Genomic DNA, 27,703 nt, shown 5'->3' on the forward strand with positions numbered 1-27,703 from the left:
AAAATAAAATAATAATAATATTTATTTTTATAATTATAATATTTATAATTTTTAATTTATAATAATATAATAATTATTTTATAATTATAATATTTATACATTTATTTATTTATTTTTTAATAAATAAATGTATGTTAATTTATTTGTATAAATCGAATCAAGGTTAATTAATTAATATTAATATTAAAAATGATTATTAAGAAATGATTGCAAAATGACAAATTGCCCTACCCCCATAAAAAAAAATTTGTATGAATAATATGTTAATATTTTTAAACAAATACGAACGTTATTATAAATAACAGAATGATCGTAGTAAAAGGTTACAAAAGGGGGTAGATGATGATAGTCAAGTGATAACGATGGACAACTTCCTAATCGAATATCACGAATTGTGTGCTTTAGAAAGGAAATCCGTTTGAACAAAAAACAAAAGAAAATAAAATAAATAAAAAGAATATCGAATTAATTGTTAAACGATTCGTCGTGACGAAAATCCTTCGATTTATTTGACGTAAAGAAAAAATATAAAAAAATAATAAACCAACGTCTCTTTTTTTTCTTAAGCTTCTTGCAAAAGCACGAAATAGATTTTATTTGGTATAATTAAAAAAAAAAGTATTATTTATATTATACATGACACTACGGACAAGAAACGAAGATCGTTTTTAAAAGACAAATTAACGCGTGTTTTAAAACGCGCTTTCTACTTTAACCCAATTCTTTCGTTCTCTTGCATTCTTGCACGGTATTTAAAAAAGCTTGTTGAAAATAAAAAAATAAAAAAGAAGTAGGGAAGAAAAAGCACACACATATATACACACATATACAGTGTGGAGTGCTTTTAAGATTTCTTTAATTTAACGTCAAGTTACTTTTGTCAAAAGGTACTTCTCAAAAAATGAAAGAATATCTAAGGCTTAAGAACTAATTAACTCGTTAAAAGAAAACCCCTTTTTCTAATATTACATTTTCATTCACCTTACTTTATGTTGTTCCACTATATATATATAACCACATTTTCCACTCCCAAAGAAAGTCCAGGTCCTGGACTTCTTAAAACCAGAATCGTCGGGGTTATCAAAGACCTTTAAAACGAGCGCGTGATTTAAAGAGACGAAAGATTTCGATGGTACTTGATGTAAAGTTTGCTTGTCTGACTTGTCTGCATTAAAAAAAAAAAAAAAAAAAGGAAAGAAAATAAGAAAGAAAAAAAAATTTAAAAAAAATTAAAAAAATATATAGGTAAAAGAAAAAAAAAAAGTGTGAGGAAATTGTACGAACTCGTAGGTGTTGGCAAAAGTTCTCTCCCTTTTCTCTCTCTCTCTCTCTCTCTCTTTCTCTTTCTTTTGAAGTACGACTGGACGCGTGTCGGTTCTCTCGTGATAGGAAGACCGAACGACAGAATGACGAAAGAACAGAGAAAAAGATAGAAAGAAAGAGAGAGAGAGAGAGAGAGAGAAGATGTTAAGAAACTTAAAGAAGGACTGTAAAAGAGAGTGCGTGGGAGGTTTCAAAGGGCCAGCAATAGAGTAAAGAGAAAAAGAGAAAGAGAAAGAGAGAAAAGACAAATAACTCGGTGAGAGATGGATAATCCAATCTACGAAGGAGAAAACGAGAGAGAGAGAGAGAAAGAGAGAGAGAGAGAGAGAGAGAGTTTGAATTTTTGATTACAAAGAGGAGGTAAGAAGTCGCCTGAAGGTGCGACAAGACGTGAAGGGGAACGAGGTGCAAGGGGAGAAGAAACAGCAAAAGAGAAAGAGATAGAAATAAGAAGACTGGAAAGAGACCGGAACAGTTATGGATGGTCAGTAGAGTGGGGGACAGAAAGAGAAAGACTGATCGAGATACTTGATAGGTTTAAGAGAGACAGAGAAAGGAATCGAGATGACTATAGGCGCTTATGTTAGAGAGTAAGAAAGATCGAGTTAGTACGAAGAACCGAGAAAGTAAGAGAGACAAATAGAAGGAGAGGGAATGAGAGAGGGAATGAGAGAGTGAGATAGAGATCGAGCGTGCCGGGAACGACGTAAGAACGTAGGAAGGAAGGAGAGTCTCTCGTGTCGTTCGTGCTTGCATTGCTTTTCGAAGCTCGCGCGCGAAAGGTTCATTCGTTCGTTCGTTCCTATTACTTGTGGAGATAACTTTTTGCCGGTACAATTAATCGAAACACGTGAAAAATAAGATATCTATCTTTAACGATTATATTCCTCTTTTTATTTATTTATTTATTTGTCATTTTATGTTTCTATCTTTCTTGATCTGCCTATTTATTTATCTATGTTTTTTAATGTGGGACTTTTAAAACGAAAAGAAAGTGTGTGTGTTACTAATACCTGAGACGCGTTTATTAATAATTAAATTTAGGTATTGTTTGTTTTGTTTTAGATTATTGTCATCTTTTCTTTTTTCCCCTCTCTCACTTTTTTTCATAATTTTTAATATTTGATATATTAAAACGTGGTGAAAGGATTATGTTGTTGATATTGTTGATACTCATTTATAAAACGTGATTTTAAATTAAAAAAATAAATAAAAAGAATCACTTCATCATAACTGGTTACCCCTTAAGTTCATCTCCTTTTATCTTCTTCTGCTGTCGGAAGAAGTCATCATAAGAAATTAATCTATCCAACCCTAAGCGAGAGGGAGGAAAAGGGGTGGTTGACCAAAATCCGAGCTCGCTTATTTTTGGTATATACGTGGACGGATAATTTAGCGTGACTTCTCTTTAAGGTCAAGCTGAGACGAAAAGAGAGGAAAGGTCGCGCACAAATAAACATCGACGAGAAGAAGAAAAAGCCGCTAACGGAAGGACTCTATCTATCTTTTTCTCTCTCTTACACTCTTTCTATCTCTACTCGTTGAAGAAGGGGTCACGGAGAAAGGTATCTATATCGTTCTCTCTATTGGTTACGATTTTCACATGCTACTCTCTAGGATTGTATTATTTGCATGGGATATTGCATATATACTTTTGATAAATCATGTTGCGAATGTGTCTTATGTCGTATCCCATAATTTTGTTGATTTTTTTTCCTTATCTTATTTTCATACAATTTATTTTATTTTATTTTATTGTAGTTAATTTAATTTAATTTCATTTTATTTTATTTTTGCTTTTTGGTCAATAAGAAAATTTTTGTTACATTTTAAATTATATTTATTATATACAAAAATTATATATGTCTGTATATTAAATAATAAAATATTATATATTATATATATCATTATATTTAAATTATATTTTACATATTATAAATTATATTTATATAAAATATTAAAAAAAATTAATAAATATTAAAATTTAAATATAATTCTTCTTTATATTTTAAAATATGATTTTATTATATTTATTCGTAGTTTAAAAATAATTCAAAGAGTTTATCTTAAGATATTGATTTTAAAATGATTCCAATCGAAGATCAAAATAAGGGATAATTTATTTTGAAATATAAATCTTTCCAATTTCTCATTGATGATAGGGTAAATATTATGAATAAATATATATATGAATGAAATAATCGCGATTATTATAAGGGACCGATGAATTTTCTTTTATCATTAATGGTGAACTATATTTTAACGATACAATTACCATTTTTCATAGAATCACGTCACCGAGAGTATTATCGATGATATCATCGGTAAATAAACTTGACCACAGAGTTTATCGAATGACGATTATCGATTTGCTTCTATCTGACATCAATGGCGGTTGCCTACGAGGTTTAAATATTGCGTACCCTGTGTGTGTCTGTTACAATAAAATAATGCGAAAGATTGTATTTTGCTTTTTCATTTTATCGTTATCTTATCAAATCATTTTGGTTATCAAATATCTACTATAAATCTCTCTCTCTATTTTTATACGTGCATATGATTTAAATCGTGAACTTGAAAATTAGAGTTCTATTTAAAACGATATACTGTTAAACAGACCAAAAAAAATAGATTATTAAAAAAGTAAAAAAATATTACAAGAGTTTCAAAGATTGATTAGTTTAAAAAGACGAGAGATAGTATCCTTGGAATCTGCCCGCCCTAAATACCTTTAAAACGTTCAATTCAAATGAAACCACCAAGAGTCTAACCTAATCGTTTGCTATACTTGGCAATACTGTCATTAGTTACGTTTAAGGAAAAATCCTGCGCAATAACTATGTACACACTGACCAATTTGTGTTCGATAATTTATAACGACGAAAGTTTTCCTTATTTTTTTTTTTCGAAGTAGTATACCAAAAGTAAAGTCAATGAAGAAGTCAATTAAAAGATTACTATATTCATTTTTTTATTTTGGCTCTCATTAATGATCCACCGTTCGGCCTCGTTAGTCGTGATTTTTAATTAGCATTTTATTAAGTGAAAAAATAAGATCATTAGGTTCATCTGGAATGTTGGAAAATATGTAAGCTTAGCAATATATATATATATATTTATATATGTAATATATGCATGCAACGAATGTGTTATACACGAGATCGGGACTGTTGTAGAGAGGAACAACGTATGCGTATGTAGATGATCGTTTCTCCCACGTGAACGTGTCTTTGCAAGAGTATTTTCTTGGCAACGTTTGCGCGCGGACATCCGAAATAACATTGCGCTCGATTCGCGCTTCATACCATTTGCATACGTGTACGTACCTACATATGTACATATATATATCAGAAGTGCATAGTCGGTTAACTAACAATATCAAGAATTTCGAGATAATTAGCACCTTTCCATTCAACTCTTCACCGTTTCATTTACACTTATTCTTTCCTTTTTATTTTTTTTTTTATTTTTCAAAGTCTCCCTTTTCTTTCTTTTTTGTTTTGCAACACCCAAGCTGAGTGTTGAGATTCGTATCGTTAAAATTTCTCGATTCTTCCATTTCGATCTTTCGAACGTCCCAATTTTCAACGATGGTGGTTATCATCCAACTCTCGATATCGAAACGCAATTGACACTTCAACCTCTTATTTTCCGCTTTATGCACCGATGACTCAGAACTCGCGAGAGTTGTCCCTTTTTTTCTCCTCTCTCTCTCTCTCTGTCTCTTTGCATACTCTCTCTAACAGTTTATCACTTTTGCACGGATTCCAAGTCACCGCGCTCCAGTTTCCGTTATCTATTCGACGTCGTACTTCTATCGACTTTGAAAGGTGGAAGGTGGAATACCTTGTATATATATCGACTGATTCTCTCTCACAATTTCCCCCTCTTCCACCCTCATTTTTCCCCCATCCTGTATCTCTCGTTCAAATTATACCTTTACTCCTCGAGTAACAGGTATGGTAAAAATACAATTTTTCGCGACTCATTCGATTTCTTTTATATATTTTTTTTTCTTCCTTTGATCGTCGAAATAAACGCCGGGGGTGTGAGGGGGAAACTGGTGGGTGGGGGTTACGATCGAAAGGTGATATTATAATTCATCTTTTTACAATACCTTGTCTGGTGGGGTACGTTGCTATATCACCGACGTGTATAATATTACATTTATTACGCGTTACTTCGATATATGTGGCGGGCCGAGTGGCGCCAACCAGCCGGCCTCTACCAACACACACACACACACACACACCATTACACATATACATATAAATATATTCGTGTTCACCGTAGGTACACCACACACGTGTATGTACGTACCATTCGTTTGATGTGTGCACGTTAAGTTGTACCTTCGCATATTTTGCCTAACGTATGTACCTTTTCTCTCATACTCTCTCACTCATTCTCTCTTACACATAGTCTCTTTCTTTCTCTTTATCTCTCTTTAAGAAAGTTTATTTCCTTTCGAGGAATACTACTTGAGTAACCCTAGACAAAACGGGCAATGTCTTTTACTTAAGCCAAGATTAGAGTCGCGAATAGGCAAGTTTATCGCTCAAGTATAGCATTAGTTGCAACAGCAGTAGCAATAGTAATACCAATAACATTACTTACTATACATAAATAAATTGTATGATTTGTACTTTTTTTTTTGTTCATCAATGGTTACTTTTCATTCGAGAGTAACATCGTTTTGTATGCATTCGATAGATTTGTTTAAATGATCGTATTCTTCTTTAATCCTTTTGGAACCTGACATTGTAACACCCACATTGTAAACGTAATTTGAGATCTTGAAAATAATTTTTATTCGAGCGAAGTTCATGTAAAATTCTTGTCGCATCTTTTAAAATACTACGAGTTCCTCTCTTAGCATAAGATTTTCCTTACGAGAGAAGATATTTTATTATACTTAGCGAGTACGTGTTCACTGATAATCAGGGAATCGAATCTGCCAATCATTTCTCGTTTCTCGATATAAATCATCCATCAAATTGTCCGAAGTAATGAATTTACGCATGGTATGATGATACTTAAAAATGAAACAAATAAAAAAGAAATTAATGATTAACCTTGAAGATCTAATTTATTTCTTGAACGTTTTAATAAACGTCTCATAGGTAGTAATAGCTAATTATCATTCGCTATTAAAAGAAAGAGAAAGAGAGAGTGATGCTATTTAATCTCGAACGATAGAATATCAAAAGGCGTTAGTATGAAACGAAAGATTGTGGGCGGTAAGAGAAAGAGAGAGAGAGAGAGAGAGGGAGAGGAGTTAAAAGAAATGTATAACTTTAAATCACAAAGCAGCACACAACCGTTGTGCGGTTTCTTTTGACATTAACGATATTCGTTGTCGTATAGCAGCATGCTAATTTACATTTAGTACCAATACAGAACACACAACTGCCGCACATAGTTTCCTCTTTTTACTATTTTATCTATTCAATGGTTTCTAGTATCGTCTTTTTGATCAACATTCAAAAAAAAAACACACACACACACAAGTAAAAAAAATCTACGTAAAAGAAAATAAAAGTAACAATGCAAACAATAATATTTGCGAATAAAAGAAAATAAAATGAGTTAAAGAGAGAAAAAGAGAGATAGATAGAGAGTTTTCTAGGATATACGAAAAATAAAAAGAAAAGTCTCGTAAAGTGACAGATGTAAATTAGTTGCAAACCGCAGAGGAACATCTTCTTGCACATCTGACGTGTCTGCTGCGGTCGAGAGTTACGGAATGTTCTACGGAGTTAGCGTGCTGTACTTAATTAGTATAATTTGAATTCGACACAGTACACGGTAGTAAGTATACTTGGACCGTGTATTTTTATTTTTTTTATATTTTTTTTATCTTTATTTATTCTACACCTTCATTTATCTATCTATCTATTCATCTATCTATTCATCCATCCATCCATTCATCTATCCCGACATTCAAGGATATTATATAAAATCCGATAACTAAGATTTAGTTAAAATAAATCTAATAGGAAGCAAAATATATCGCGAGAATGTTAATTATGGTCTAATAAATGAGCTGCTAAACCACACGGTTACCGATCTAATTTGCATAATTACTAGAAATTTCAATAAATTCTTGTTCTCCTGTTTCTTAATGCTATGGAATCGATGATAAGAAGCGAGAATGAAAAACAAAAAAATGTTGGGGGAAAGGGGGAAAATAAAATGATAATATAGGGAAGGTTTACATTGGACACGGAATGATAGGACGGTTAGGGTAACGAGAATGACGATGACTATGGGTGTTATATACCTGCATACATAATCTTATGGGATTTTCTGGAAGTACGATGAATCATCATCTTCATCATTATCATTCACCCTGTTTATTAAAAGTCAGGAATAAACTAACATATGATTTTCTTCTTCTTCTTTCTCGTACTATAGATTTTTTTTTTTTAAATGCATGACGTATTATAGTATACAATACCTATGCAAGGCACGATCTTATTATACATTTATGGCCTTGCCTAAAAAAGTTTTTGTTAGATTACGAAATAGCACGTGGCTGCGTCAGTTTTGCGGGGTGTGGTCTTTGCGGTTTTGCCGGTTACATCATCACGAATCTACCGGAGACCGTCAGTTTTTCTAGTCATGCAATTTATATATACGGTGGATGACATTCGTATTATCATTTTATATATATATTACGTTACGATTTCGTGAAAATCTCTAAACATCAATGGAATATACAATGAAATCGTTTCTATTCGTATTTCAATGTAATACGTTCATACATATTCGTATCTCAAAACAATAATAATTATTATTTATGATATTTTGTCTATATACAGGGTGGGTCACACACCACATTTTACCATCTAGTTTTACGTTATTATTATTACGCGTATCAGACAATGTTTCACATGGAGTTGAATGGTTTTAAAAGGGGTTCATACTGATGGTTAGTGATCCTTTGATAAAGTATGGACCAATAAGTTTATCGCCGCGTATGCCCATCCAAACATTTACACTTCATCGATGTTGATTATCCATTTGTCTAAACCAATGAGGATTTTTCGTTGACCAATAATGGGCATTTCTTGAATTCATTGATCCATTTTTCGTAAACGTTGCTTCGTTTGTGAACATGACATTGATGAAAAAGTTGTCTCTTTGAGTGAGAGCCCAATTACAAAATTCTAAACGTTGATAACAGTCATTTGCGGTCAGTTCTTGAACCTTTGATACATGATATGAATGGTTTTTGTGTTTTATCAGTATGCGTAAAATGCATTTGCGGCTAATTCCAGCTTGTCTTTTGATTTCGTGAGAGCTAACGGATGGACTTATCAAAACTCTATGGACATTTTTAGACGATTTACCATTGCATACACGACAAATAATATGGATACAACAGGATGGTTGCCCTGCTCATTATTTAAGAATAGCAAGAGATACATTAAATCAAATTTTCCCAAATCGTTGGATAGGATGGAGTGGGCCCATTCATTTTCCGGCTAGATTACCAGATCTAACGCCCCTCGAATTTTTCTTATGGGGCTACTTAAAAAATAAAGTTTACGCTGAGCCTCCGACTACAATGGCCGATATGAGGGATTGTATCGTCAATGAATGCAAGAAAATAACATCATATACATTAAGAAACGTTAATGAGTCATTTATTTCTCGATTCGTTAATAATAACGTAAATCTAGATGATAAAATGTGGTGACCCACCTTGTATATTTAAGAAGGTAATCAATCTTTTTTATCTGACGATAAAATGTGTTAATGACAACAACATAAAAATTAGATATTTGTCATAGTATAATTTATTTCTCGTTTGGTCATATTATTTCTCAACCCATTACCCACCAATGACCGTTTTTTGGGACGCATTTTTAATAACTGCTACTTCAGAATGAAATAAAATCTGAGATCGTACATCTCATGCTTTATAAAAATATTTAAAAATTTTCTTTTTTTATTTTAAATCATTAATTAATGACATAAAATAATTCTCATATTTAAATAAAAACAAACAATTGTTGCAAAAATAGTTCTATTTTTTTAGTACAAATATCATTATACAGTTAATTTAACTTTTTTATTTTTTTTGCATTTTCGTATTGTGACGAGTAATGGGTTAAAGAAAAAAAAATAAATTCTAATAAATAATATCAATGAATAAACGAATCGTATTAAAAAATTATAAATTATTACGTTAGAAATGAAAAATCGTTTATATACACAACACACACAATCTAACACAAATTCTTGGCATAATTTTGTACGAAGGGGGAACCTTCTTCTTCATGATATTAGTTATAAAATACGTAGAACCTTATAGCTCGCGATTCTCGTTGATCTTTTTATATACATCGCACGCGCGTTCTTTAAAACTACAACGATGTATGCTGCCGCGTTCTTTCGCGGGCTAACTCAGTATATGTATATGTGTGTATACATTTGTGTATATGTGTGTTTATGTGTATGTATTACGTGTCTCTCTACTACGCGTGACTCAGCAGCCAACAATCTCATTCACCGCTGAACGAGAATCGTGATAAGCGCGTAAAAATACTTTTTTGCAGAAATATGCTCATTTTTAGAATAAAAAAAGAAAACAAAAAAAAAGAAAGAGGGCTAAAATAAAATGATAAAAAAATTAATAGTACGTCATATCTTACTTGTAAATTTGTTAACGCGAAAAAACGTTTTATCGTTAGATATAAGTACATATCTGTTGTGTATTGGTAAGAAAACAAAAATATAATCTCAGCCGATAATAAAATATTGATTCAAGTAAAGTAGTATTTTTTCTCTTTTTTTTTTTTTTATGAACGTTTGGTCGGCAACAATCCATGTAAATCGCGAGCAACGAGTTCATGTGGATTTGCATGACGCGCCAAAATGATCTCATCTTTTATTTTTCACGAGGCATGAATCCTCGACCCATGTGTGAGTGTATACGTGTATGTATTCCGATTTGCATCAGTGAAATTTTCGTTTATGATAGAAAACACGTTTAGTAAACGATTTGTTTATACCAAATTTAAAAATGATTTTTGTTTTTCATTTTAAGCCGATAGATTATAAACACCTAAAAGTAGACGATAAATGTTGCCCATAATTATGAAAGTGATCTAAGATAAAATGTAAAAAAAAAATAAGTTTATCAGTTATTTCACACCATATTATTTTAAATTAAATTAATTCAATATAATTTTCACGATATTGTCAAAAATGAATAGTCAAATAGTGTTTATTATATAGAATTCATTTAGTGTTTAAATGTAATCCTTTAAATATCTCGAAACAAGATATATATGACTTAGAATTAAATCACTTTTATAATTATGGGTACAAATGATCTATATAGTATTTGGCCGTGAATTTTACTTGAAATTCGATCATTCTTCGCGTCCATAGTTCGTCATAGTGTTAGGAAAACTTTCTTCCCTTTCGATATGGTATATATATTTAGACGCGAAAATACATAGAGTCAACATGAACTAATACCAAGAAATCACGCGTGCTATTTCGATGGTGTATATTTTATTCTTATTTCGACGATTCCGTGTGAAAATGTCTAGAGCAAGAGAAGATCTATTTCCGTTTTAGTTTTAGTTCTACAACGAACGTTTTATTTATAACTCGTAACTTGCTTTTATAACACGTAACAAAATTAAACCATTATTATTATTATTATTATTATATTTCATGAGAATTTTATTTTATTACTTAACATTTATGTTATGTTCAATTGAACTAATAGATTAATTGAAACAAAAGAATTTGATATGGATTATTCTAGGTAATAATAAATGGCGATTAATTTTTATTCTAAGAAATGTAATCTTACTAGGAATCAACGATTGTTCTCTGACAGGATATTTCCGATTAACTAGAATGTAGTTAAAAAAAAAAAAAAACAAGATCATTTTTCTAATTCGCAATATACGTAGAAAACTCTAATCATATCTATATAAATAAATATAAGTTTTTTATAAAATACTTTAAGAGACGAATCAAAGGAAAGTATTTTCCTATTTCTTTTTTTTTTTTTTTTTTTTTTGGTTAAATCCATTTCAACGTAATCGTGGTAAAGAATTGAGTCGTTCGTTTAAAAATGTTAAAATACTGTGTTCGGTTGTTTGCACAACTGATTGCCATGACGGAATTCAAATGAAAATTCATTCGACAAACATACTACTCGAATGTCTCTTTAGAAACGTTGACGAAGAAAAAGAATCGTCTGGAAGAACGAGAAACCCGTATATATATAAACACACATATATATATGCAAAGGTGTCAAAGCTTTTTCTAAAGCATTTAAAAAAAAGAAAAAACTCCCCTTTATATAGTAAAGTAGTAAACGTAATTCCTTCTTCTGCTTCCGTATTTTTGATTATTATTATATTTCGTGCGAATAATGGTACACTTGTAAATGTACTATGACGACTTTCCGTCATCGTTCAAACTTGTCGGTGATTCCAATCAAGATTGCTGCGATCCGTGCTTGCGCGACCTAGATTCGTGTTTAGAAGTGGCTAGATTAGAAAATGAAACGTTGCTAAATTAATCATCGTAAAGATACGCGTATGTATATATGTACCGTATGTATTTTCAATTCATTTTTGTTTTTGACCAATTTTTCTATATAATATTACAATAATAAAAACTTGAGAAAGAAATCGAAAAATAACCTGGCTGCATACGTCATTTGACAAATGTGTGCATCCCATGTATATTTTATTTATATTTTTTTTATTTTGTTTTCATCCAACGATGCATTCTCGCGAAAATATCCGAAAGTAATCGCGAACGGGCAACCTGAGTGAGTCATCGACGAATTTTCGAAAGATCGATCGAGTTACTAACGTTAAAGTATATTATCTCTCTTGCATTTCAAGACCAATTTTTATTTGTGATTAATCATCGAATGGGTAAAAGAAAAAAGGAAAAAAGAAAAATAAAAAGAATGAAAGAAAGAAGAGAGATAAGAAAAAAATCGCATTGGCAAATGTTGTTTGTTCTAATTGTAAATTTAGGAAAAAAAAAATAAAGAAAATAATGTCTATAAGTTTAAATATATACTATATGTATATATATCAAATAGCAAAGTATACTATATCAAATATATACTATATATACCAAACAGTAAAGTATATATCAAATAGTAAAGTATATTATATATCAAATATTATATTATATATTTTATATTATATATTATATTATACAATATATTTTATATTATCTATTATATTATATAATAATAATATTATTATTTTAATATTTATATTATATATATCAAATAGTAAAATATATATTAAATATATACTATACATAGCAAATAGCAATACAACATATATCAAAATACATATATACTTTCAAATAGAAAATCAAAGTATTTACATTGCAACGTGTGCAACGTAAAACATCTTCTCTTGCTTCTACTATTCACTGGATGCATTTAATGGAATAGTAGTAGGAGGTTGAATAGAAAGGGAAAAGAAATAAAAAAAAAAAAATAAGAATGGAAGTCAGGAATGAAGGAAGGAAGGAAGGAAGGAAAATAGTAAAAAAAGGTACGCGTATGCGTGCGTGCGTTAGGTTCGTTCGTTCATTCGTTGGTTCGTTCGTTTGTATGGCATATACGGTCCTCGACGATTTTGTACTTACGACCGCCTCTGCAAATGGCATATGAGCTCAGAGATTCCGACGATCAGCACTCTTGGCTGGTGTTGCGTGCCTCTGCCTGCCTGCCTGCTTGCTTGCTTGCTTGCTTGCTTGCTTCTGCGTTACACGCATGTACGGATGCTGCTGCGGAATATAATAGCGGTAATACGATGGAACTGGGGCAGTCTTGCTTTGAACCGCGTCTTAGAAGCTACCCACCTGCTCTACGGATCCATTTTTTCTTTATTTTCTTTTTTTTTTTTTTTTTTGATTTTTTCTCTTGCTTCGAACAACATATTCCACGATCCGGTTTAACGTTGATTTTATTTTGATTTTATTCTGATTTTATTTTGATTTTATTATTCTTAAGAGAGAGAGATAGAGAGAGAGAGAGAGAGAGAGAGAGAGAATAAAATAAAAAATAAAAAGAGATCTACGTAGTGCAAGGAGAAGATATTTTTTGCTGCTGACATTTCAGTTGAAGGTTAGTTCTTTTCGATCGGAGACACACCAATTATTTATCTTGCGTACTTTCTCTTTCATTCGTGATTTTTTTTTCTTATTTTGTGTGTGGTGTGTGTTATATTTTCACACTTTTTCTTTTTAAATAAAAAATAAATAATAATAATTATAATGTGATGATAATAATAAACCAGTTTTTTAATCTAACGATCCCGATAGAGATGTTTACTCGTGCCATTTTTCTCTCTTGCTAATATTATATCGAACGTTTATACATTGTTTGAAAAACATCTGACAAGTAACATCTCTATATATATATATTTATGTTGGTGTATATACCTATTTACGTGTTAAAGCACGTTGCAAGAAGATTGAGTTTTGTCGTGTTAGTGATAATAATTTTTATCATACTTTAGACGATAATAATTTTCACCTTGCCAATGATTAACACGGTTATTCGTGTGTCTAATAGTATACATGCATCTTGTCTCGTCTCGTCTTCAATAATAATCGAATTTAATCGTGGTGTTGAATAGAACATATTTGGAACAAACATATTTGTTTAAAAGTATAATGGGACAACAATTACTGAAACAATGATTGTTTTCTTAAAAATTGCATTGGCAAATGTTGTTTGTTCTAATGTAATGCTGTGCATCTCGTCTCGTCTAGTTTTCAATAATAATCAATTTTAATCGTAGTTTTGAATACATGTGTGACAATAGTGTTGAAACACATTTGAAAAAAACATATATGTTTAGCAATGATCGTTTTCTTAAAAATTGCATTGGCAAATGTTGTTTGTTCCAATTATAAATTTAAGAAAAAACAAAATATCTAACATACATAACATAAAGTTCAAATAGAAAAGCAAAGTATTTATGGTTGGTTTAAGAACGGTAGAATAGTATGCTTTAAAACGTGTGAAAAGGACGTTAACTATACGAGACAGTCGTGCTTCTCTCGTAATAGATTCTTTCCCTCGTATATATAATGGACCATTAAGTGAGTTATGTATTATATTAACCTACACTAACAATCTGTAAGTCTTTTCGAATTACGACAAGTTGTTCAATAATTTTTTTTCTATATAGATAATTATAAAAAAAAAAATAATAGAGATAAAATCAAGATAAGAAAAAAAAATGGTTTTTTTCTTTTTCGTGTTCACGATAATAACGTGATCTAAACGTGAAAACTATTATGTTATACTGCGAGTAATCTATTTAGATTCTTATTAAGTTTGTAATTGATACAAGAATGGTTAAACGAGTTTTGTAAGAAAACACTTTACTACGATGGACGGGATTAAAAATTAAAAATTAAAAATTTATTTAAAAGTGAGACGGACACCTTGCATGGGATAAAAAAAAAAAAGAAAAAGAAAAAAAAAGAAGCTTTCACGTTTTTATCGTTAACCGTGTATACTTTTGATGCTTTAATATATCATCTCCGTTATATCGGTATTTTCACGACACTTTCGAAGCACATTCAATTTACGTAGGATGTTTTTAAATATTTTTTTTTTTTTTTTTTTTAATGATTTTTTTCTCTCATTTTTGCTTCAGCACCATTTAATGAATATAATATGTGTATAAGATGTTTCTTTTATTTCTTTTTTTTTTTTTTTTACGACAGACACAACATGGTTGTTATGTCGGTTCGATCACTCGGTAGGAATTTAATTTATGACGATCAATCGAACATGTAATTAACACCTGTCTACGTTCAGCATCTGCCTGCTTCTTAGTTATCCTCTTCCTTTTCTACAAGTTAAATTCAACATTTATTTACTAACCCGTGTAATATATCAATGGCATTTTAATAAATAATATAACAGTCATTTTAATCAGATATGCCTTCGGAAAAAGATCGAAGACAAAGATATGAATTTACTTTTGAAATTTTTTTTTTCCCTACAGCATCATTTCATCTTTTTTTTTCTTTTTCGAATACATTATCATGAAGCTTTAAAATGACATGTGTGCTGTTTATCGTTTGTATTATTTATTTCGATCTGGTGATATTTAACAATTTCTACGAATAATTTCTATATACGAGTCTCTATTTATCATTTATTTTAGGTCGGTAATTAATTCAATTAAATGAATTTATTTACAATATTGTTGTACGCATATCATAAATAATTAAAATGAATAATTGTGTTGCGGTATCGATTGATTTATTAAAAAAGTAACGTTACGATTATTCGTGTCAATTAAGATGGACAGGTCACATATATGACGTATATGTATACATAAAAATAATAATACACTAATACTAATGCAAGTGATAGACAATCCCTAATGGGAAAAGACCATTAGATAAAATCAAAACGTAAAGGGGGAAAACAATATTTGAATAGATCTTAACGAAATAAGGTACCGAGGGTCATAAGTGAAGGGATTTTGAGCAGGGACAAGAACATTAGTATGATTTGATGTTTGTGACAATAAATTCTAGTATTACTAACTCCAATTAATAATAATAAAAATAATAATAATAATAATAATATATGATTATATCAGTAACAGTGTTATTTCAACGTTCATTAATCAGAATTATTTTCAACAGATATTACCGATAGTATGATTGTAATCGTAATTGGATTTATGATAAATCCCTTTAACACACCTTAGATTTATTTATAAAGATAAGAAATAACAATCGTTTAAAATGATATTATTCAAGTCGCAGTTTGTCATTGATTGTAATATATCTACTATAATTTAGCATAGATTTCTATTACGTAATCCAACTGCATGACACTGATTCGTGGACTCGTCTTATCTTATGACGTCATAGTAGCAATTTCACAATGATCTCTATGTGGTTCGTCTGGTGGTGAGGAAGAAGGGAGGAGGGAAAGTCTGGTTTAACCTTTTCTACCTTGTTGCGGTTTCTGACCTATCTTTCTTTTTTTTTTTTTTTTTTTTTTTTTTAACACGATAGATAAAACTTAACGTTTCCGCGGAAGCGAAGATTAATAAAGAAAATATTGACTTTGTTAATAATCGTTTTCCGGGGACTTGATAAGGTTTTGATTTATCAAACGAATCTTTCCATATATGGTATAAAATGTGTTGTTTAAACGATTAATAAGAATAACCTCTGACTCATCATAATTGGTTTAAGAATTGCACACGCACATATATGAGCATATCATTTGCATATGTATTATATTATATTTCTATCTAGCATTGTAAAAGAATATTCTTCGAAAAAATGTCTTGTCACTCTCTGTCGCGAGATTGTAAATGCATTTGATAATCTCGTCTAAGTGCTATTTAGTCTGCGGTATTGATAATTACTAGCTGTATTATAACTGATACGCCCATTGGGCTGTCGTTTATTCTTGCTCGATGCAATTATGATTATGCTTTGTGTGCGAATCTTTCTTATTAATCGTGCACTTTATTAAAACATTACTTTTTTAATTTAACGCTTGTTCAATCGAATTTTTATAATTATATTGATTAAAATATCTTAACAATAACGAACCGTATCAAAATATATTCATAGTTAGTTTTGATCTTGAATTTTTACTTATTCTTAATTATGATGTTTTTAATTAAAAACCTCGTCTCGTATATACACATATATTAATCGTTTATTAAATATATTTATAAAATAATTTACTTAAATTATAAGTTATTAAATAATTATTTTATTAAATAATGGATTAATTATTTATTAAATATTTTATTACTATTTTATTATTTAAATTATAAAAAAATATATTATCTATTACATTAATATATTAATATTAAATATATTTATATTTTATTTGTAATATAATCTATTTAAATTATAAAATAATTATAAATTATAAAAAAATTCATTATAAAAATATAAAATTAAAATATAGTTATAAAAATAAAATTTATTTTTTGTATTAATAAAATATATTAATTATATATTATTATATTAATTATTTTATTAATATATTAATATTAAATATATTTAGAATATATTTTTAATATAATTTTATTTAAATTAAATATTATAAAATAATTTAAAAAATTATTCTATATATTATATATATATATATATATATATATATATATATATATATATATTTGCATATATGCATTTATTAAATAAATCAACGATTTAGAAGTGATCGATAAATATTTGATACTATCATGTATCTATCGGGTGGAAGGATGAAATTGAATAAAAATAATTACAAAGATCACGAGGAAGAGAGAGATAGATGTTGTAAAATAGAAAAAAGAAATGAATAAAATAAAAAGAAGAAAAGAGTAATAGAACACGAAAAGGGAAAGTTTAATGTCACAAGCCATGTTTGGCGTTCGACGAATAGAAACGATTTGCTTAGAAGACGTTAAAAGGAAACACGATTTCGTGAGATACGAGCGTAGTAACAGTCGGCACAATGCCAAAAGAAAAAGGATCGATGGTTGCTCCCTTGGTTGCAAGGCGTGCATAAATCTTCCGAACGTTTGTGGCAAGGGCAACGATAAATACGACGCGATTGGTCCTTCGTATTCTCTCTCTCTCTCTCTCTCATTCTCTCATACTCTCAGTCTTTCTCTTTCTCTTCTATCCAAAGACACGCACGCAAGCATGGTCTCTCTGTTGTGAATGTAAAAAAAAATAAAAATTAAAATAAAATGATTACACTCTAAAGGTAAAAGACATGTTAATTGAAATAGGACGTAGCTAATTTGCTCCCTGGATGAATATAGTGATCAACAAAATCGGCATACCAGTTTGAGTTCAACCTACAATTTTGAAAGCTTACCCCCCCTTGCCACCCACCTATCAAATTCTAACAAACGGAACCACACACGAGCAAATAATACCGCGTTGTTCACTGTAATTAATTTCGACGTATCCAATCGTATAATAATTTTGATCTAATCGATTCGAAGATTCGATAACTTTCGTTTAATTTACGTTAGAGCATATATTAAAAAAGGGGAAAAAGATTCTCAACGTTTTTGATTTCGAACCCGGCATGACGACGTGTTTCCTCTCATCCCTTCCACCCCGCGCAACTGGTGCAGGTTTCGGTTAGTTCAAAATTAAAGAGTTTTTTCAGATAGGTGGTGATAAATCGTTGAGAAAAATTGAGCTCTCGTATGAGAAAATATTTTTCTATCCTTTTTTTTATATTCCACTATGGAAAAATATGAGGGTATGGGAGGGTATAGAAAGGTACGATTAGGAAAATAGGATTTGTCATTGAGTGTAAGGAATTTCATTTTTTTTTTTCTTAATAAAATTCCTAACATTACAATGGAACTTTTTAACAATACGTTTGTGTCGATTGTAAATAAGATCTATCAAATATGATCTATTCAATAGGATTATTTAAACCCAAGAAAAAAAGGTCAAATTGTGCGATAGCGTTGACGTAAGGGTTTAACTTTAAGAACAGAATAGTTCAGCATAGTTCGATCATGTTGCTTTAAATTGATCTCCGTGAAACTGACTCGAATGAAAAGATGGATTATATATATATGTATAAAATTCTACTACCATTCGTGATTCCATGCACGAATGATTTTCTATACACAATTATCTCCTTTTACAAATGTCCGATCTTTCTCACCTTCCCTCAATATTTTTCTCTCTTTCTTTCTTTCTCTTTCATTTCTTCTTTCTTTTTCTATTTTTATTCACAAACAACAGAATCGGATTAACGAAGCATTTTACGAAATTAGATTAAAGTTTATTTCACGCTCGTTATATCGACCTTGAAGGGGGGCGAGGGAGGAAAGAGTTCAAATGAAACCGAATAAATTGCAATTAGACTAATGATATAAATTCTACTTCGTTAAAAATCTATCCATTCGTGTGTAATTAAATTAATCGTTTGTGATCATTTCAAATACTAATATTTTTTCCAACCAATATATGTAATAAATAATATAATAAATATATGTAAATATGTATTTATATTATTAATATATAATATTTAATAATATATATAATTATATAATATTAATTATAATTAAATTATATTATATAATAGTATATAAATAATATATAAATTTATTATATAATATAATTATTCATATATAATATTATTATATTTATTAATGCAATTTAATTATATAATACAATTATATTTATTTAATAAATATAAATAATATATATTAATATATATTATATAATAATATATTATAAATATTAGAAAAAGTTTTTTTTCTATTTAAATTTTGAACTTTTATTCCCAAGATATCTATTTTAAATCAAAGAATTCGTGTCCAAACGTTTACAATTTTTCACGTACAAGAATATATTAAATGTTTTTGCAAAAAAGGTGCATTCCGCGATAAAGAAAAAGAAAAATAAAAGAAACAAAATATGCGCTTGGTTTGCATATAGCAACGCGATACTTTTACCCAAGGTCCATCATTGAATCTCATCTTTCATTTCGTTTCGTTTACTAAAAAAATAAACAATAAAATATTTGTCGGATGTGACCGATGAATTAAAAAACAAACAAAAAATGAATTCAACCAAATTTTTTTACCTTATCAAATATTACTCAACGTGAAAACATATAATCTTATTGTAATTATTACTCTAAGAGTAATTTAAAAATCATTAGAAAATTCTTGGATAGTCTATAACCTTCGTTTCTAATGAAACGAAAATAACTCGATCAAGTATGTAATCAACGATTAGCAAACACAAGTTTACGCGTTTAGCATTGAATACTTAATCGTTTCTCGAGTGTAAAATCTAAACGCTTAATAGAAGATAATAATGCGTGATCGTATTCAAAGCTGCCACGATCACATTTGCACTTAAGATTATCATAAATTTACCGTGAAACGCGAGGAATACACGGACGCGTATTTATGCTTAACAACCTTCTCCCTTCCTTTACCCCCATCTTTCTCCCTCATCCCCTCTCTCTATCTATCTCTCTGTTTCTTTCTATACTTCTCTCTTTCTCTCTCTCTCTCTTCTTTTACATCAGTCCTCTCCTCTCCTTGTCTCTTGGTATAATCCCATTCTGAGTTTAAGGTTAATTAATACAGCCTTGCATGGTTATTTAAATCTACTTGATCGCAAATCCCTAACCATGGACAGGAATTATTGATCATAAATTACTTTGCCTAAATCTATAATAAATTGATAAGAAAATTCTTTGTATATCTCTCTTCAAATTATTTTCTTTCTTTATTTATCTTCTTCTTTCTATTTCCTATCTTTTTTCTGGTATTTTTTTATATCTCTATTTAATTTGAATATTTTTTAAAAATATGAAATATACCCGAGAAGAATAAGAATAAGAATAAGAAGAAGAAAAAGAATAGGTATGACACCAGAATATCGTATAAAGAAAGATGATTGACGTATGCGAAAAGAATTTATGGTAGGTTTGACATCCACCCACACGCATGGGTAAAATATATGTCTTGAAGAACGATGACGATGATGATACCGACAAAAATATTCGCACGTTTTATTCATCTTTACTAGACACACTTCTTGTGTGCATCATCATCATCATCATCATCATTATCATACTAATCGTGATGATCTATTGCTATGCGAACTGATGATCACATTCGTCCTTTCATGCGTATTATCTCTTCCTTAGTTTTTTATTATAGCATTTTTTTGTGGTAACATTAATAATAATAATAATAATTGTGACAGATACCAGAAAGATGTGGTGGCTTTGTAACATTCTATCGCTTATCAAAGTGTTCCCATTTCTTTCTGTTTCCTTTAATTTTAATTTTAATTTTATTTTATTACTCGTTGTCGTACAGCAACTACGCGATTCGTCGCACGTTTCATGGATTTATTTCGTTTAAAAGCGGTCTCGCGATAACATCTCCCTTTACCTTGACATCATAATCGAATGCATAATTTCACGCATTTAAAATGTACCAGAATATATGTGTGTATTACGGTTTGTGAAACGTACCGCGAGATGATCTCGTTTTTGAGATTGCAATTTAAAGCGTAAATCCTTCCAATTTCTATAATTTTCTTATTTTCGAAATTAATTATATTAAGTTTAACCTTAATCGGGATTACACTCATACATTTTCTATTATACGATGATATTGATTTGAAAATACGTGTTTTTAACGATCGTGTATTTATTCGAGAAATGAAACATTTACTTTTATTTACCTAATACATAATAACTAACTCATCTTCGAAATTAAAACAAAAAGGTTAATGAAATTCTATACCAATGTAATAAACCTAATAATAATTCTATACTTTTCTATATAATAAATAATAAATTCAATATTTGTATTTGTTATTCTCAAGTTAAAGCATTTACAAAAATGATTCTACATTAAATTAATTGAAAAGTTCTTTACTTTCTACAAATAAATACTTTCTAAAAATAAAAAATAAAACTACAGTTCTGTTTGTTCCACTCCCTCAAATAGAATCGTAATTTCATATTGAACAAATAAATAATAATAGAAGAAAAACAAAATGATAGAAAATTCCTCTCGTTGGGTAAGGGGTACCGGTCGCGATGGGTGGGTGGGTGTTCAAAGGCCGGTTCGATAAATTCTCAAACTAGGGAAGAGGAATGAAAGAGAAAAAGAAAGAGAGAGAGAGAGAAAGATAAAGAAAGAAAAAGAAAATGCGATGTCTCGGACGAGTCCGTAAAAGTTTATTGGTTCTGTCGTAGCAAGAGAGAAGCTCGGTACGACGAGAGGGAATAAATTTGGTATAAACGCATGTTAAACGATGATTGCTGGGTGCGCAAAACGGGTCAGCATGTCCGTATACAGATACAGAGTAAGTGTGAGAGGGGACGGAGGCGAGACATGTTCCCGCATACGGAAGAAGCACTTATATGTCTGGCTTTTGCTTCTCACTCTCTCATTCTCTCTGTCTGTCTCTCTCTCTCTGTCTGTTTCATTTTGTTTCTTTCTCCCCTTTTACTTGCTCGAGACGTCACGGTGGTTAGTGAGCTTTGAACAGTAATATATCCAAGAGTTGCTGATCTTAGTACCTTAATAATACATGCAGTTCCATTTAATGTACACGGCGTATTGTTTAAGATTTACGTCGATGCATAGCAGATGCGGGTGTGTGCAAACGGTAATTTCAATTTATTTCAACGAGTCCGAATGAAAGTACTTTAGCATTACTCTAGTTGGTTGGTTGGTTAGTTGGACCATCTAAACTTTCAAGGATCGTTCGTTGTTACTCGACAATATGTATATGTATGCATTATATAAATGTATATGATATGTATTATATACTTGGCCTATCTATTCAACGAGTTACAACTTAACGTTGCTAAAGTTAGTTATCGTAAAATTTAAATGAACATTATTTTCAAGAAAATATATCGCAGATGTAGCTTGTTGAGTAAAAAAATTCAATGACGTAGTTGGTTACCGATAAGATATGAATAATTCATCATCGTAGATGTATTTAATTAATAGAACACTTCTTTTCTATAGACCAAAAGGGTGTAATCAAGATTTAGTCGAGTGGGAAAAGAAGCTTTTTTTTTATCGAGCTAGTTTTTACGTGTTTTGTTATACTCTTTCAAGGTAGTGATGATGATTATGATGATGATGATGATGATGATGATGGTGGGTGGTAGTAGTGTCCCTAGAAAGTTTATTTTTGGTCGGTTAGTAGTTCTCTATAGACTGTGTGTGTAAGAGAGAAAGAGAGAGAAATAAGTAAATGCATCATCGATAGAATCTTTCGGCACAGCTCTGAGAATTTCTAGACCGTGTTCGACTTTGGTTACCGTTTTACAGCTATGTTTAGATCCATGGTACAGCTGCCATCGATAAACTAGGTCGGATTAACACAGCTTCCGTAATACTTAAATACCGAACAGGACAAAATTCCTACTCATTATTCTCTGACAGAATGTGAGATGCACGGTAATCATTTTCTTTCTCACGTTTCAAAATCTTACGTGAGAAAGAATCGTTTTCGTATTATCGATCGAAAGACGTACGTTCCAATTTTCGTGGTAACAATTTTAGAAAAAACAACGAAATTGAGTCGGTAAAATAAAAGTTGATTTTATCACGAACAAAGAGTTAGTTTTTAAAACTAGGGAACCTAGGGAAATAATAGATAGACATAAAATATATAAATTTAAGTTTACTAAGAAACCGTGAAACTTTACGAGCCGTTGCAAATTTTCCTTGTTTCACGTTTCAAAAGTAGAATTAGTAGTAGTAGTAGTAATAGTAGTGGTAGTAAATAGGTTTTATTTGTATTGTGTATTTACTTTACAGATGTGGCGAACGTCCTACTGTACATACCTACTGTTAGGTTTATTATACCTAACAACGTTGCAAAGTGCAACGGCGTGTACCTGCGCCAAAACGCATCCTCAAACACAGTTTTGCAGGGCAGACTTTGGTAATATAATCGTTTTGTCTTTTTAAATTAAAAAAAGAAACATTTAAATACATACGAAGTGAAGTAATAATATTATTTAAGCGAGTTATTATTGTATTGTCTGGTTTTTTATGCAGTTGCAGTCGTAAAGATAAAATTGGCCGTTCCGATTAACGACGATAGGTTGGAATATAAAGTGAAGATTAACAGAATTTTCAAGGTTTGTATATGAACCATTTGAATATCGCGTATATCGTACAGATTATGACCAAATTTTATTTTAAATTTTTTTATCATTAGAAATATAAATTTAGTATAATTGATCAGCGATTATTATACGTAATGCGTTAATAAAAAAAAGCTAAACTTAAATTTTCTTAAATAATATATATATATAACTAATAATAGATGTATAGAACTAATAATGAAGAATAATAGTAGAACTAATATATATATATATTATAAATTATATTATTATAATATATAATATTTTATATTTATATATAAATAATTTTTATAATATATATAAAATATTATATAAATTATTATTTTTTATTATATATTTATATTATTTTAATAATAATATAATAAATTTAATAATAATAATAATAAAATTAAAATATATTGATATATAAATTTTATATTATTTTATATAATATATATTATTTATTATTATATTAATTTATTTATAATAATATATTATATAGATTATATACAATTGTTAAAAAGTAATCACTTAATAAAAATTGTAATATAATTTTGTTTTTATTTTTCTTTTATTTAGTCATCTCCAGAAGCAGAAGTTGCTTTGAGAAAGAACATCCTTACCACGCCCGGTTACAGTTCACTTTGCGGTATAATTGATTTAACTGAAGGAAAAACTTACGTCGTCAGTGGAATGATAAGTGAAGGAAGACCAATAATATCTATTTGCAATCTTGCCATTCCTTTATCCGAAGTACCCGTCGGACAACGAAAAGGATTTAGACTGCTTTATCGTCATGGATGCGTTTGCGAGGTAAATAGAATATTTTATTAAAAAAAAAAAAAAAGAGAAAAGATTCTACACGGTTACTCACAAAATATTTTTATTCAAATATGTCATAGGAAATTATACTTGTGATTGAAAAATTATTTCGAGCAAACAGTTTATCATCAAATCTATGTTTGAGTATTTTAATATAAATATAATAATATTTTCAATTGACAATTCTTTTAGAACATTACTTTTAATTTATAAAATATATAATAAATAAATAAATAAATAACATTTCTTTCTTTTTATACTTTTCGAATTAATATCGGTAAAATAAGATTATTGGAAATATTATCATTGTATTTTTTCGTTTTTCTTAATTATAATTCAAAATTATTTCAAAGATGATGACAGAACAAAATAATTTTGATTTTGTTGTTTTTTTGTAACTTTTTTTAACAATCGATGAAAAACAATTTCACGATTTATATATATATATATATATAAATCTAAGAATTTATTTATAATATTATTTATAGATATCCTACACGCCTTGGTGGCGAAAAGGTGCTGTATTGGAATCTACCGGTGGAAAACATTGTCTATGGGAAAGTTCACCAGGTCCACAGGATTGTCAAGAAAAATATGGTGTATGCAAAAAAGGACCTAATGGTTGTTCCTGGACACCATCTGTACCATACAAAAAATGCATCAAGGAATATCAACGGAAACGCGATCAGGAGAGATTAAGGGAACCTTAACGAAATGTTTATTTTTCCTCTTATCTTCCTTATCTTTCCCCTCCCCACTCTCTCTCTCTCTCTCTTTTCTAATCTTCTCTTTTCACTTTTACTCGCGCAAAATAGAAAAAGAATAGAAAAAATATAGTACGAATGTTTGCCGATATTGGAAATCGACAAATCCACGCCGACATACCGTAATTCTTAATTGACATAGTGATTGCACTTGGATGGAAGTCATTCGTTGAAAATAGAAAACTTGAATAGACTCGATACCGTAGAAAATACTATCAACGAACCTGGATCGATAAACTAAGTGTATTGAAAAGAAAAAAAAATCCTAGTTAAACCCTCTTCACAATTTTATCTTTTTTTCACGTCTCGTTTTTCGTAGATATTGATTATTATTTTTTTTTCCATAAATTGATATCGAATGAGAGGAAACTTCCGTGTGTCGATTTTCATACGTTATATTTATATTTATTTTATTTTTTATTTAGAAACAAAAATTCGCATTATTTGATTTTTATACAAAAATATTTCGAATACATGCAAAAATATAAATATCTCAAATCATTGCTAAGAATATCTAAATTTATTTTTAATATTTATTAAAATTATTTGAACTTATTTCTTCAATTTTTTTTAACGATAATTCGATGATGACGATGATACAAAAAAAAAAAATAAAAGAAAAATATTTCTTACAATAGAAATAGAATAAAATTAAAAAAGAAAGTAAAAGAAAAATTGTTAGTACAAAGGCATTAGAGTAAAATTCAAAAATAAATTTATAAAAGGTATATTCGAGACAAAAAAAAATAGAATAAATTTCTAGGATAAATCCTATAAAAGGTGTTCGAGGGACCAAAAAAAAAAGAAAAAAGTAATTTGTTACAATCACGATTTTATGACAAACTATTAAAAAAGATATATCGATCTAGTTCGTGGTATTAGATGTCAGCTCGTGTATAAACTTTGTCATTTATTAAGTTATTAATAATTTGATTGTCAACGGTCAGTAGTTGGTAAGACTTCGTAGTATCCAAGGGTGTAACAGTTGGGGGTTACGGTGGGTAGTAATGGGGTTAATGATGATCGATCGAAATAACGTTTACTCAACCGTGCGTGAGATCATTCATTTTCCGGAATCGTATTAAACGAAAGAAAATAGTAGAACAGATTGAAAAGAAATTTTCTATTTCGACTAGAGGCAATTTTCTTTTGCGCTTTTTCCCTCCCACTCCTTAGAAGATTGTATATAATTTTTCTTTCAACTCCTATAATTTTTTTTTCCTTTTTTTTCCTCCTATTCCCTACTCCCACCCCCACCCCGTTAATTTTAGCACTTAGTGTATATTGTAAATCCGTATAAGTTATTTTGTTCTTGCACGTAAATACTAAGCGATAGTTTTTTTAAGTTAACTCCTATTTTTTTTATTATTATTTTTTTTTTTAATCAACATTTTTATTCAATTCGAACGAACAAATTGTGATTTGTTCTTTTTTTATTTCTTATTATTTTTATTTTTTTTAATTTTATTTTTTTTTATTTTGTAATATTATTCGACGATCGTATCATTTTATTATTTATATTAATATTATTGATATTATTATTATTATTATAATTATTATTATTAATATTGTTATTTATTAAATTCTTTTTTTTTTACTCACGTTTTGACTTCATTGAAAAATTATTGAGAAAACTGTTTAGATCCGTGAGAAAAATTACCCACCGTTTATCAAAATATATTGATATGCGCGTTATAGAAAGATAATATTTAAAATGTATGATTTAAAAAAAGAGAGATGTGTAGCCGAGTAGATTTTTAAGAGTCTCGTGTGACTCGTAACTCGTCGTTTTCGTTGATAGTGGCGAGAACCCATGTATCCCACGTGGGTTTGAAATTTAGTACAAAATATTAAAACCTTATATATATATATATAAATATATTATTAAATATACTTTGCATTTCGTAAAGCAATTTTGTAACTAAAGTTTACGTTTGTATGTATTCAATCGTTTTATACGATTAATCGAAGAAACGTAACGATATTTGTATACTATAAACGTATACGCATAGATATAACACCTATTAATAGATTAACCATGTGATCGATGAAAAAAAAATGTGAAAAATAAATTTTCTTTTATCTGAGATAAAAAAAAAGCACATATATGAAGCAACACAATGAAACA

The 27,703-nt window shown here is 29.5% G+C and overlaps 2 protein-coding genes across 4 annotated transcripts in view; one reads left to right on the forward strand and one right to left on the reverse strand.

Moving 5' to 3' along the window:
• Positions 1 to 27,703, reverse strand: part of Syn (synapsin) — a gene marked incomplete at its 5' end in the record, with an annotated part of 42,790 nt that overhangs the window by 10,434 nt on the left and 4,653 nt on the right. The window lies entirely within an intron of this gene.
• Positions 2,073 to 26,835, forward strand: Timp (Tissue inhibitor of metalloproteases). 3 transcript variants are annotated; one of them, XM_015330903.2, is made up of 6 exons: positions 2,073 to 2,367; positions 2,737 to 2,888; positions 23,679 to 23,805; positions 23,922 to 24,004; positions 24,569 to 24,802; positions 25,300 to 26,835. In XM_015330903.2, the coding sequence occupies exons 3-6, from the start codon at positions 23,679 to 23,681 to the stop codon at positions 25,519 to 25,521; spliced, it is 666 nt and encodes a 221-aa protein (XP_015186389.2). In that variant the 5' UTR covers positions 2,073 to 2,367; positions 2,737 to 2,888; the 3' UTR covers positions 25,522 to 26,835. The 3 variants fall into 3 exon arrangements, with proteins under 3 accessions (XP_015186389.2, XP_015186388.2, XP_015186387.2); XM_015330902.2 differs by lacking the exons at positions 2,073 to 2,367; positions 2,737 to 2,888 and adding an exon at positions 13,152 to 13,462; XM_015330901.2 differs by lacking the exons at positions 2,073 to 2,367; positions 2,737 to 2,888 and adding an exon at positions 21,981 to 22,509.

Source organism: Polistes dominula, unplaced genomic scaffold (assembly GCF_049000335.1).
Source record: "Polistes dominula isolate Pdom_NZ unplaced genomic scaffold, Pdom_raw_medaka contig_22, whole genome shotgun sequence".
NCBI classification, from domain to species: domain Eukaryota; kingdom Metazoa; phylum Arthropoda; class Insecta; order Hymenoptera; family Vespidae; genus Polistes; species Polistes dominula.

Coding starts and splice junctions, on each gene's coding strand:
- Timp (XM_015330901.2), top strand. CDS start 22,432: ATGCAGTTCCATTTAATGTACACGGCGTATTGTTTAAGATTTACGTCG. Junction 24,005..24,568: donor AGATTAACAGAATTTTCAAG/GTTTGTATATGA, acceptor TCTTTTATTTAG/TCATCTCCAGAAGCAGAAGT. Junction 24,803..25,299: donor GTCATGGATGCGTTTGCGAG/GTAAATAGAATA, acceptor TATTATTTATAG/ATATCCTACACGCCTTGGTG.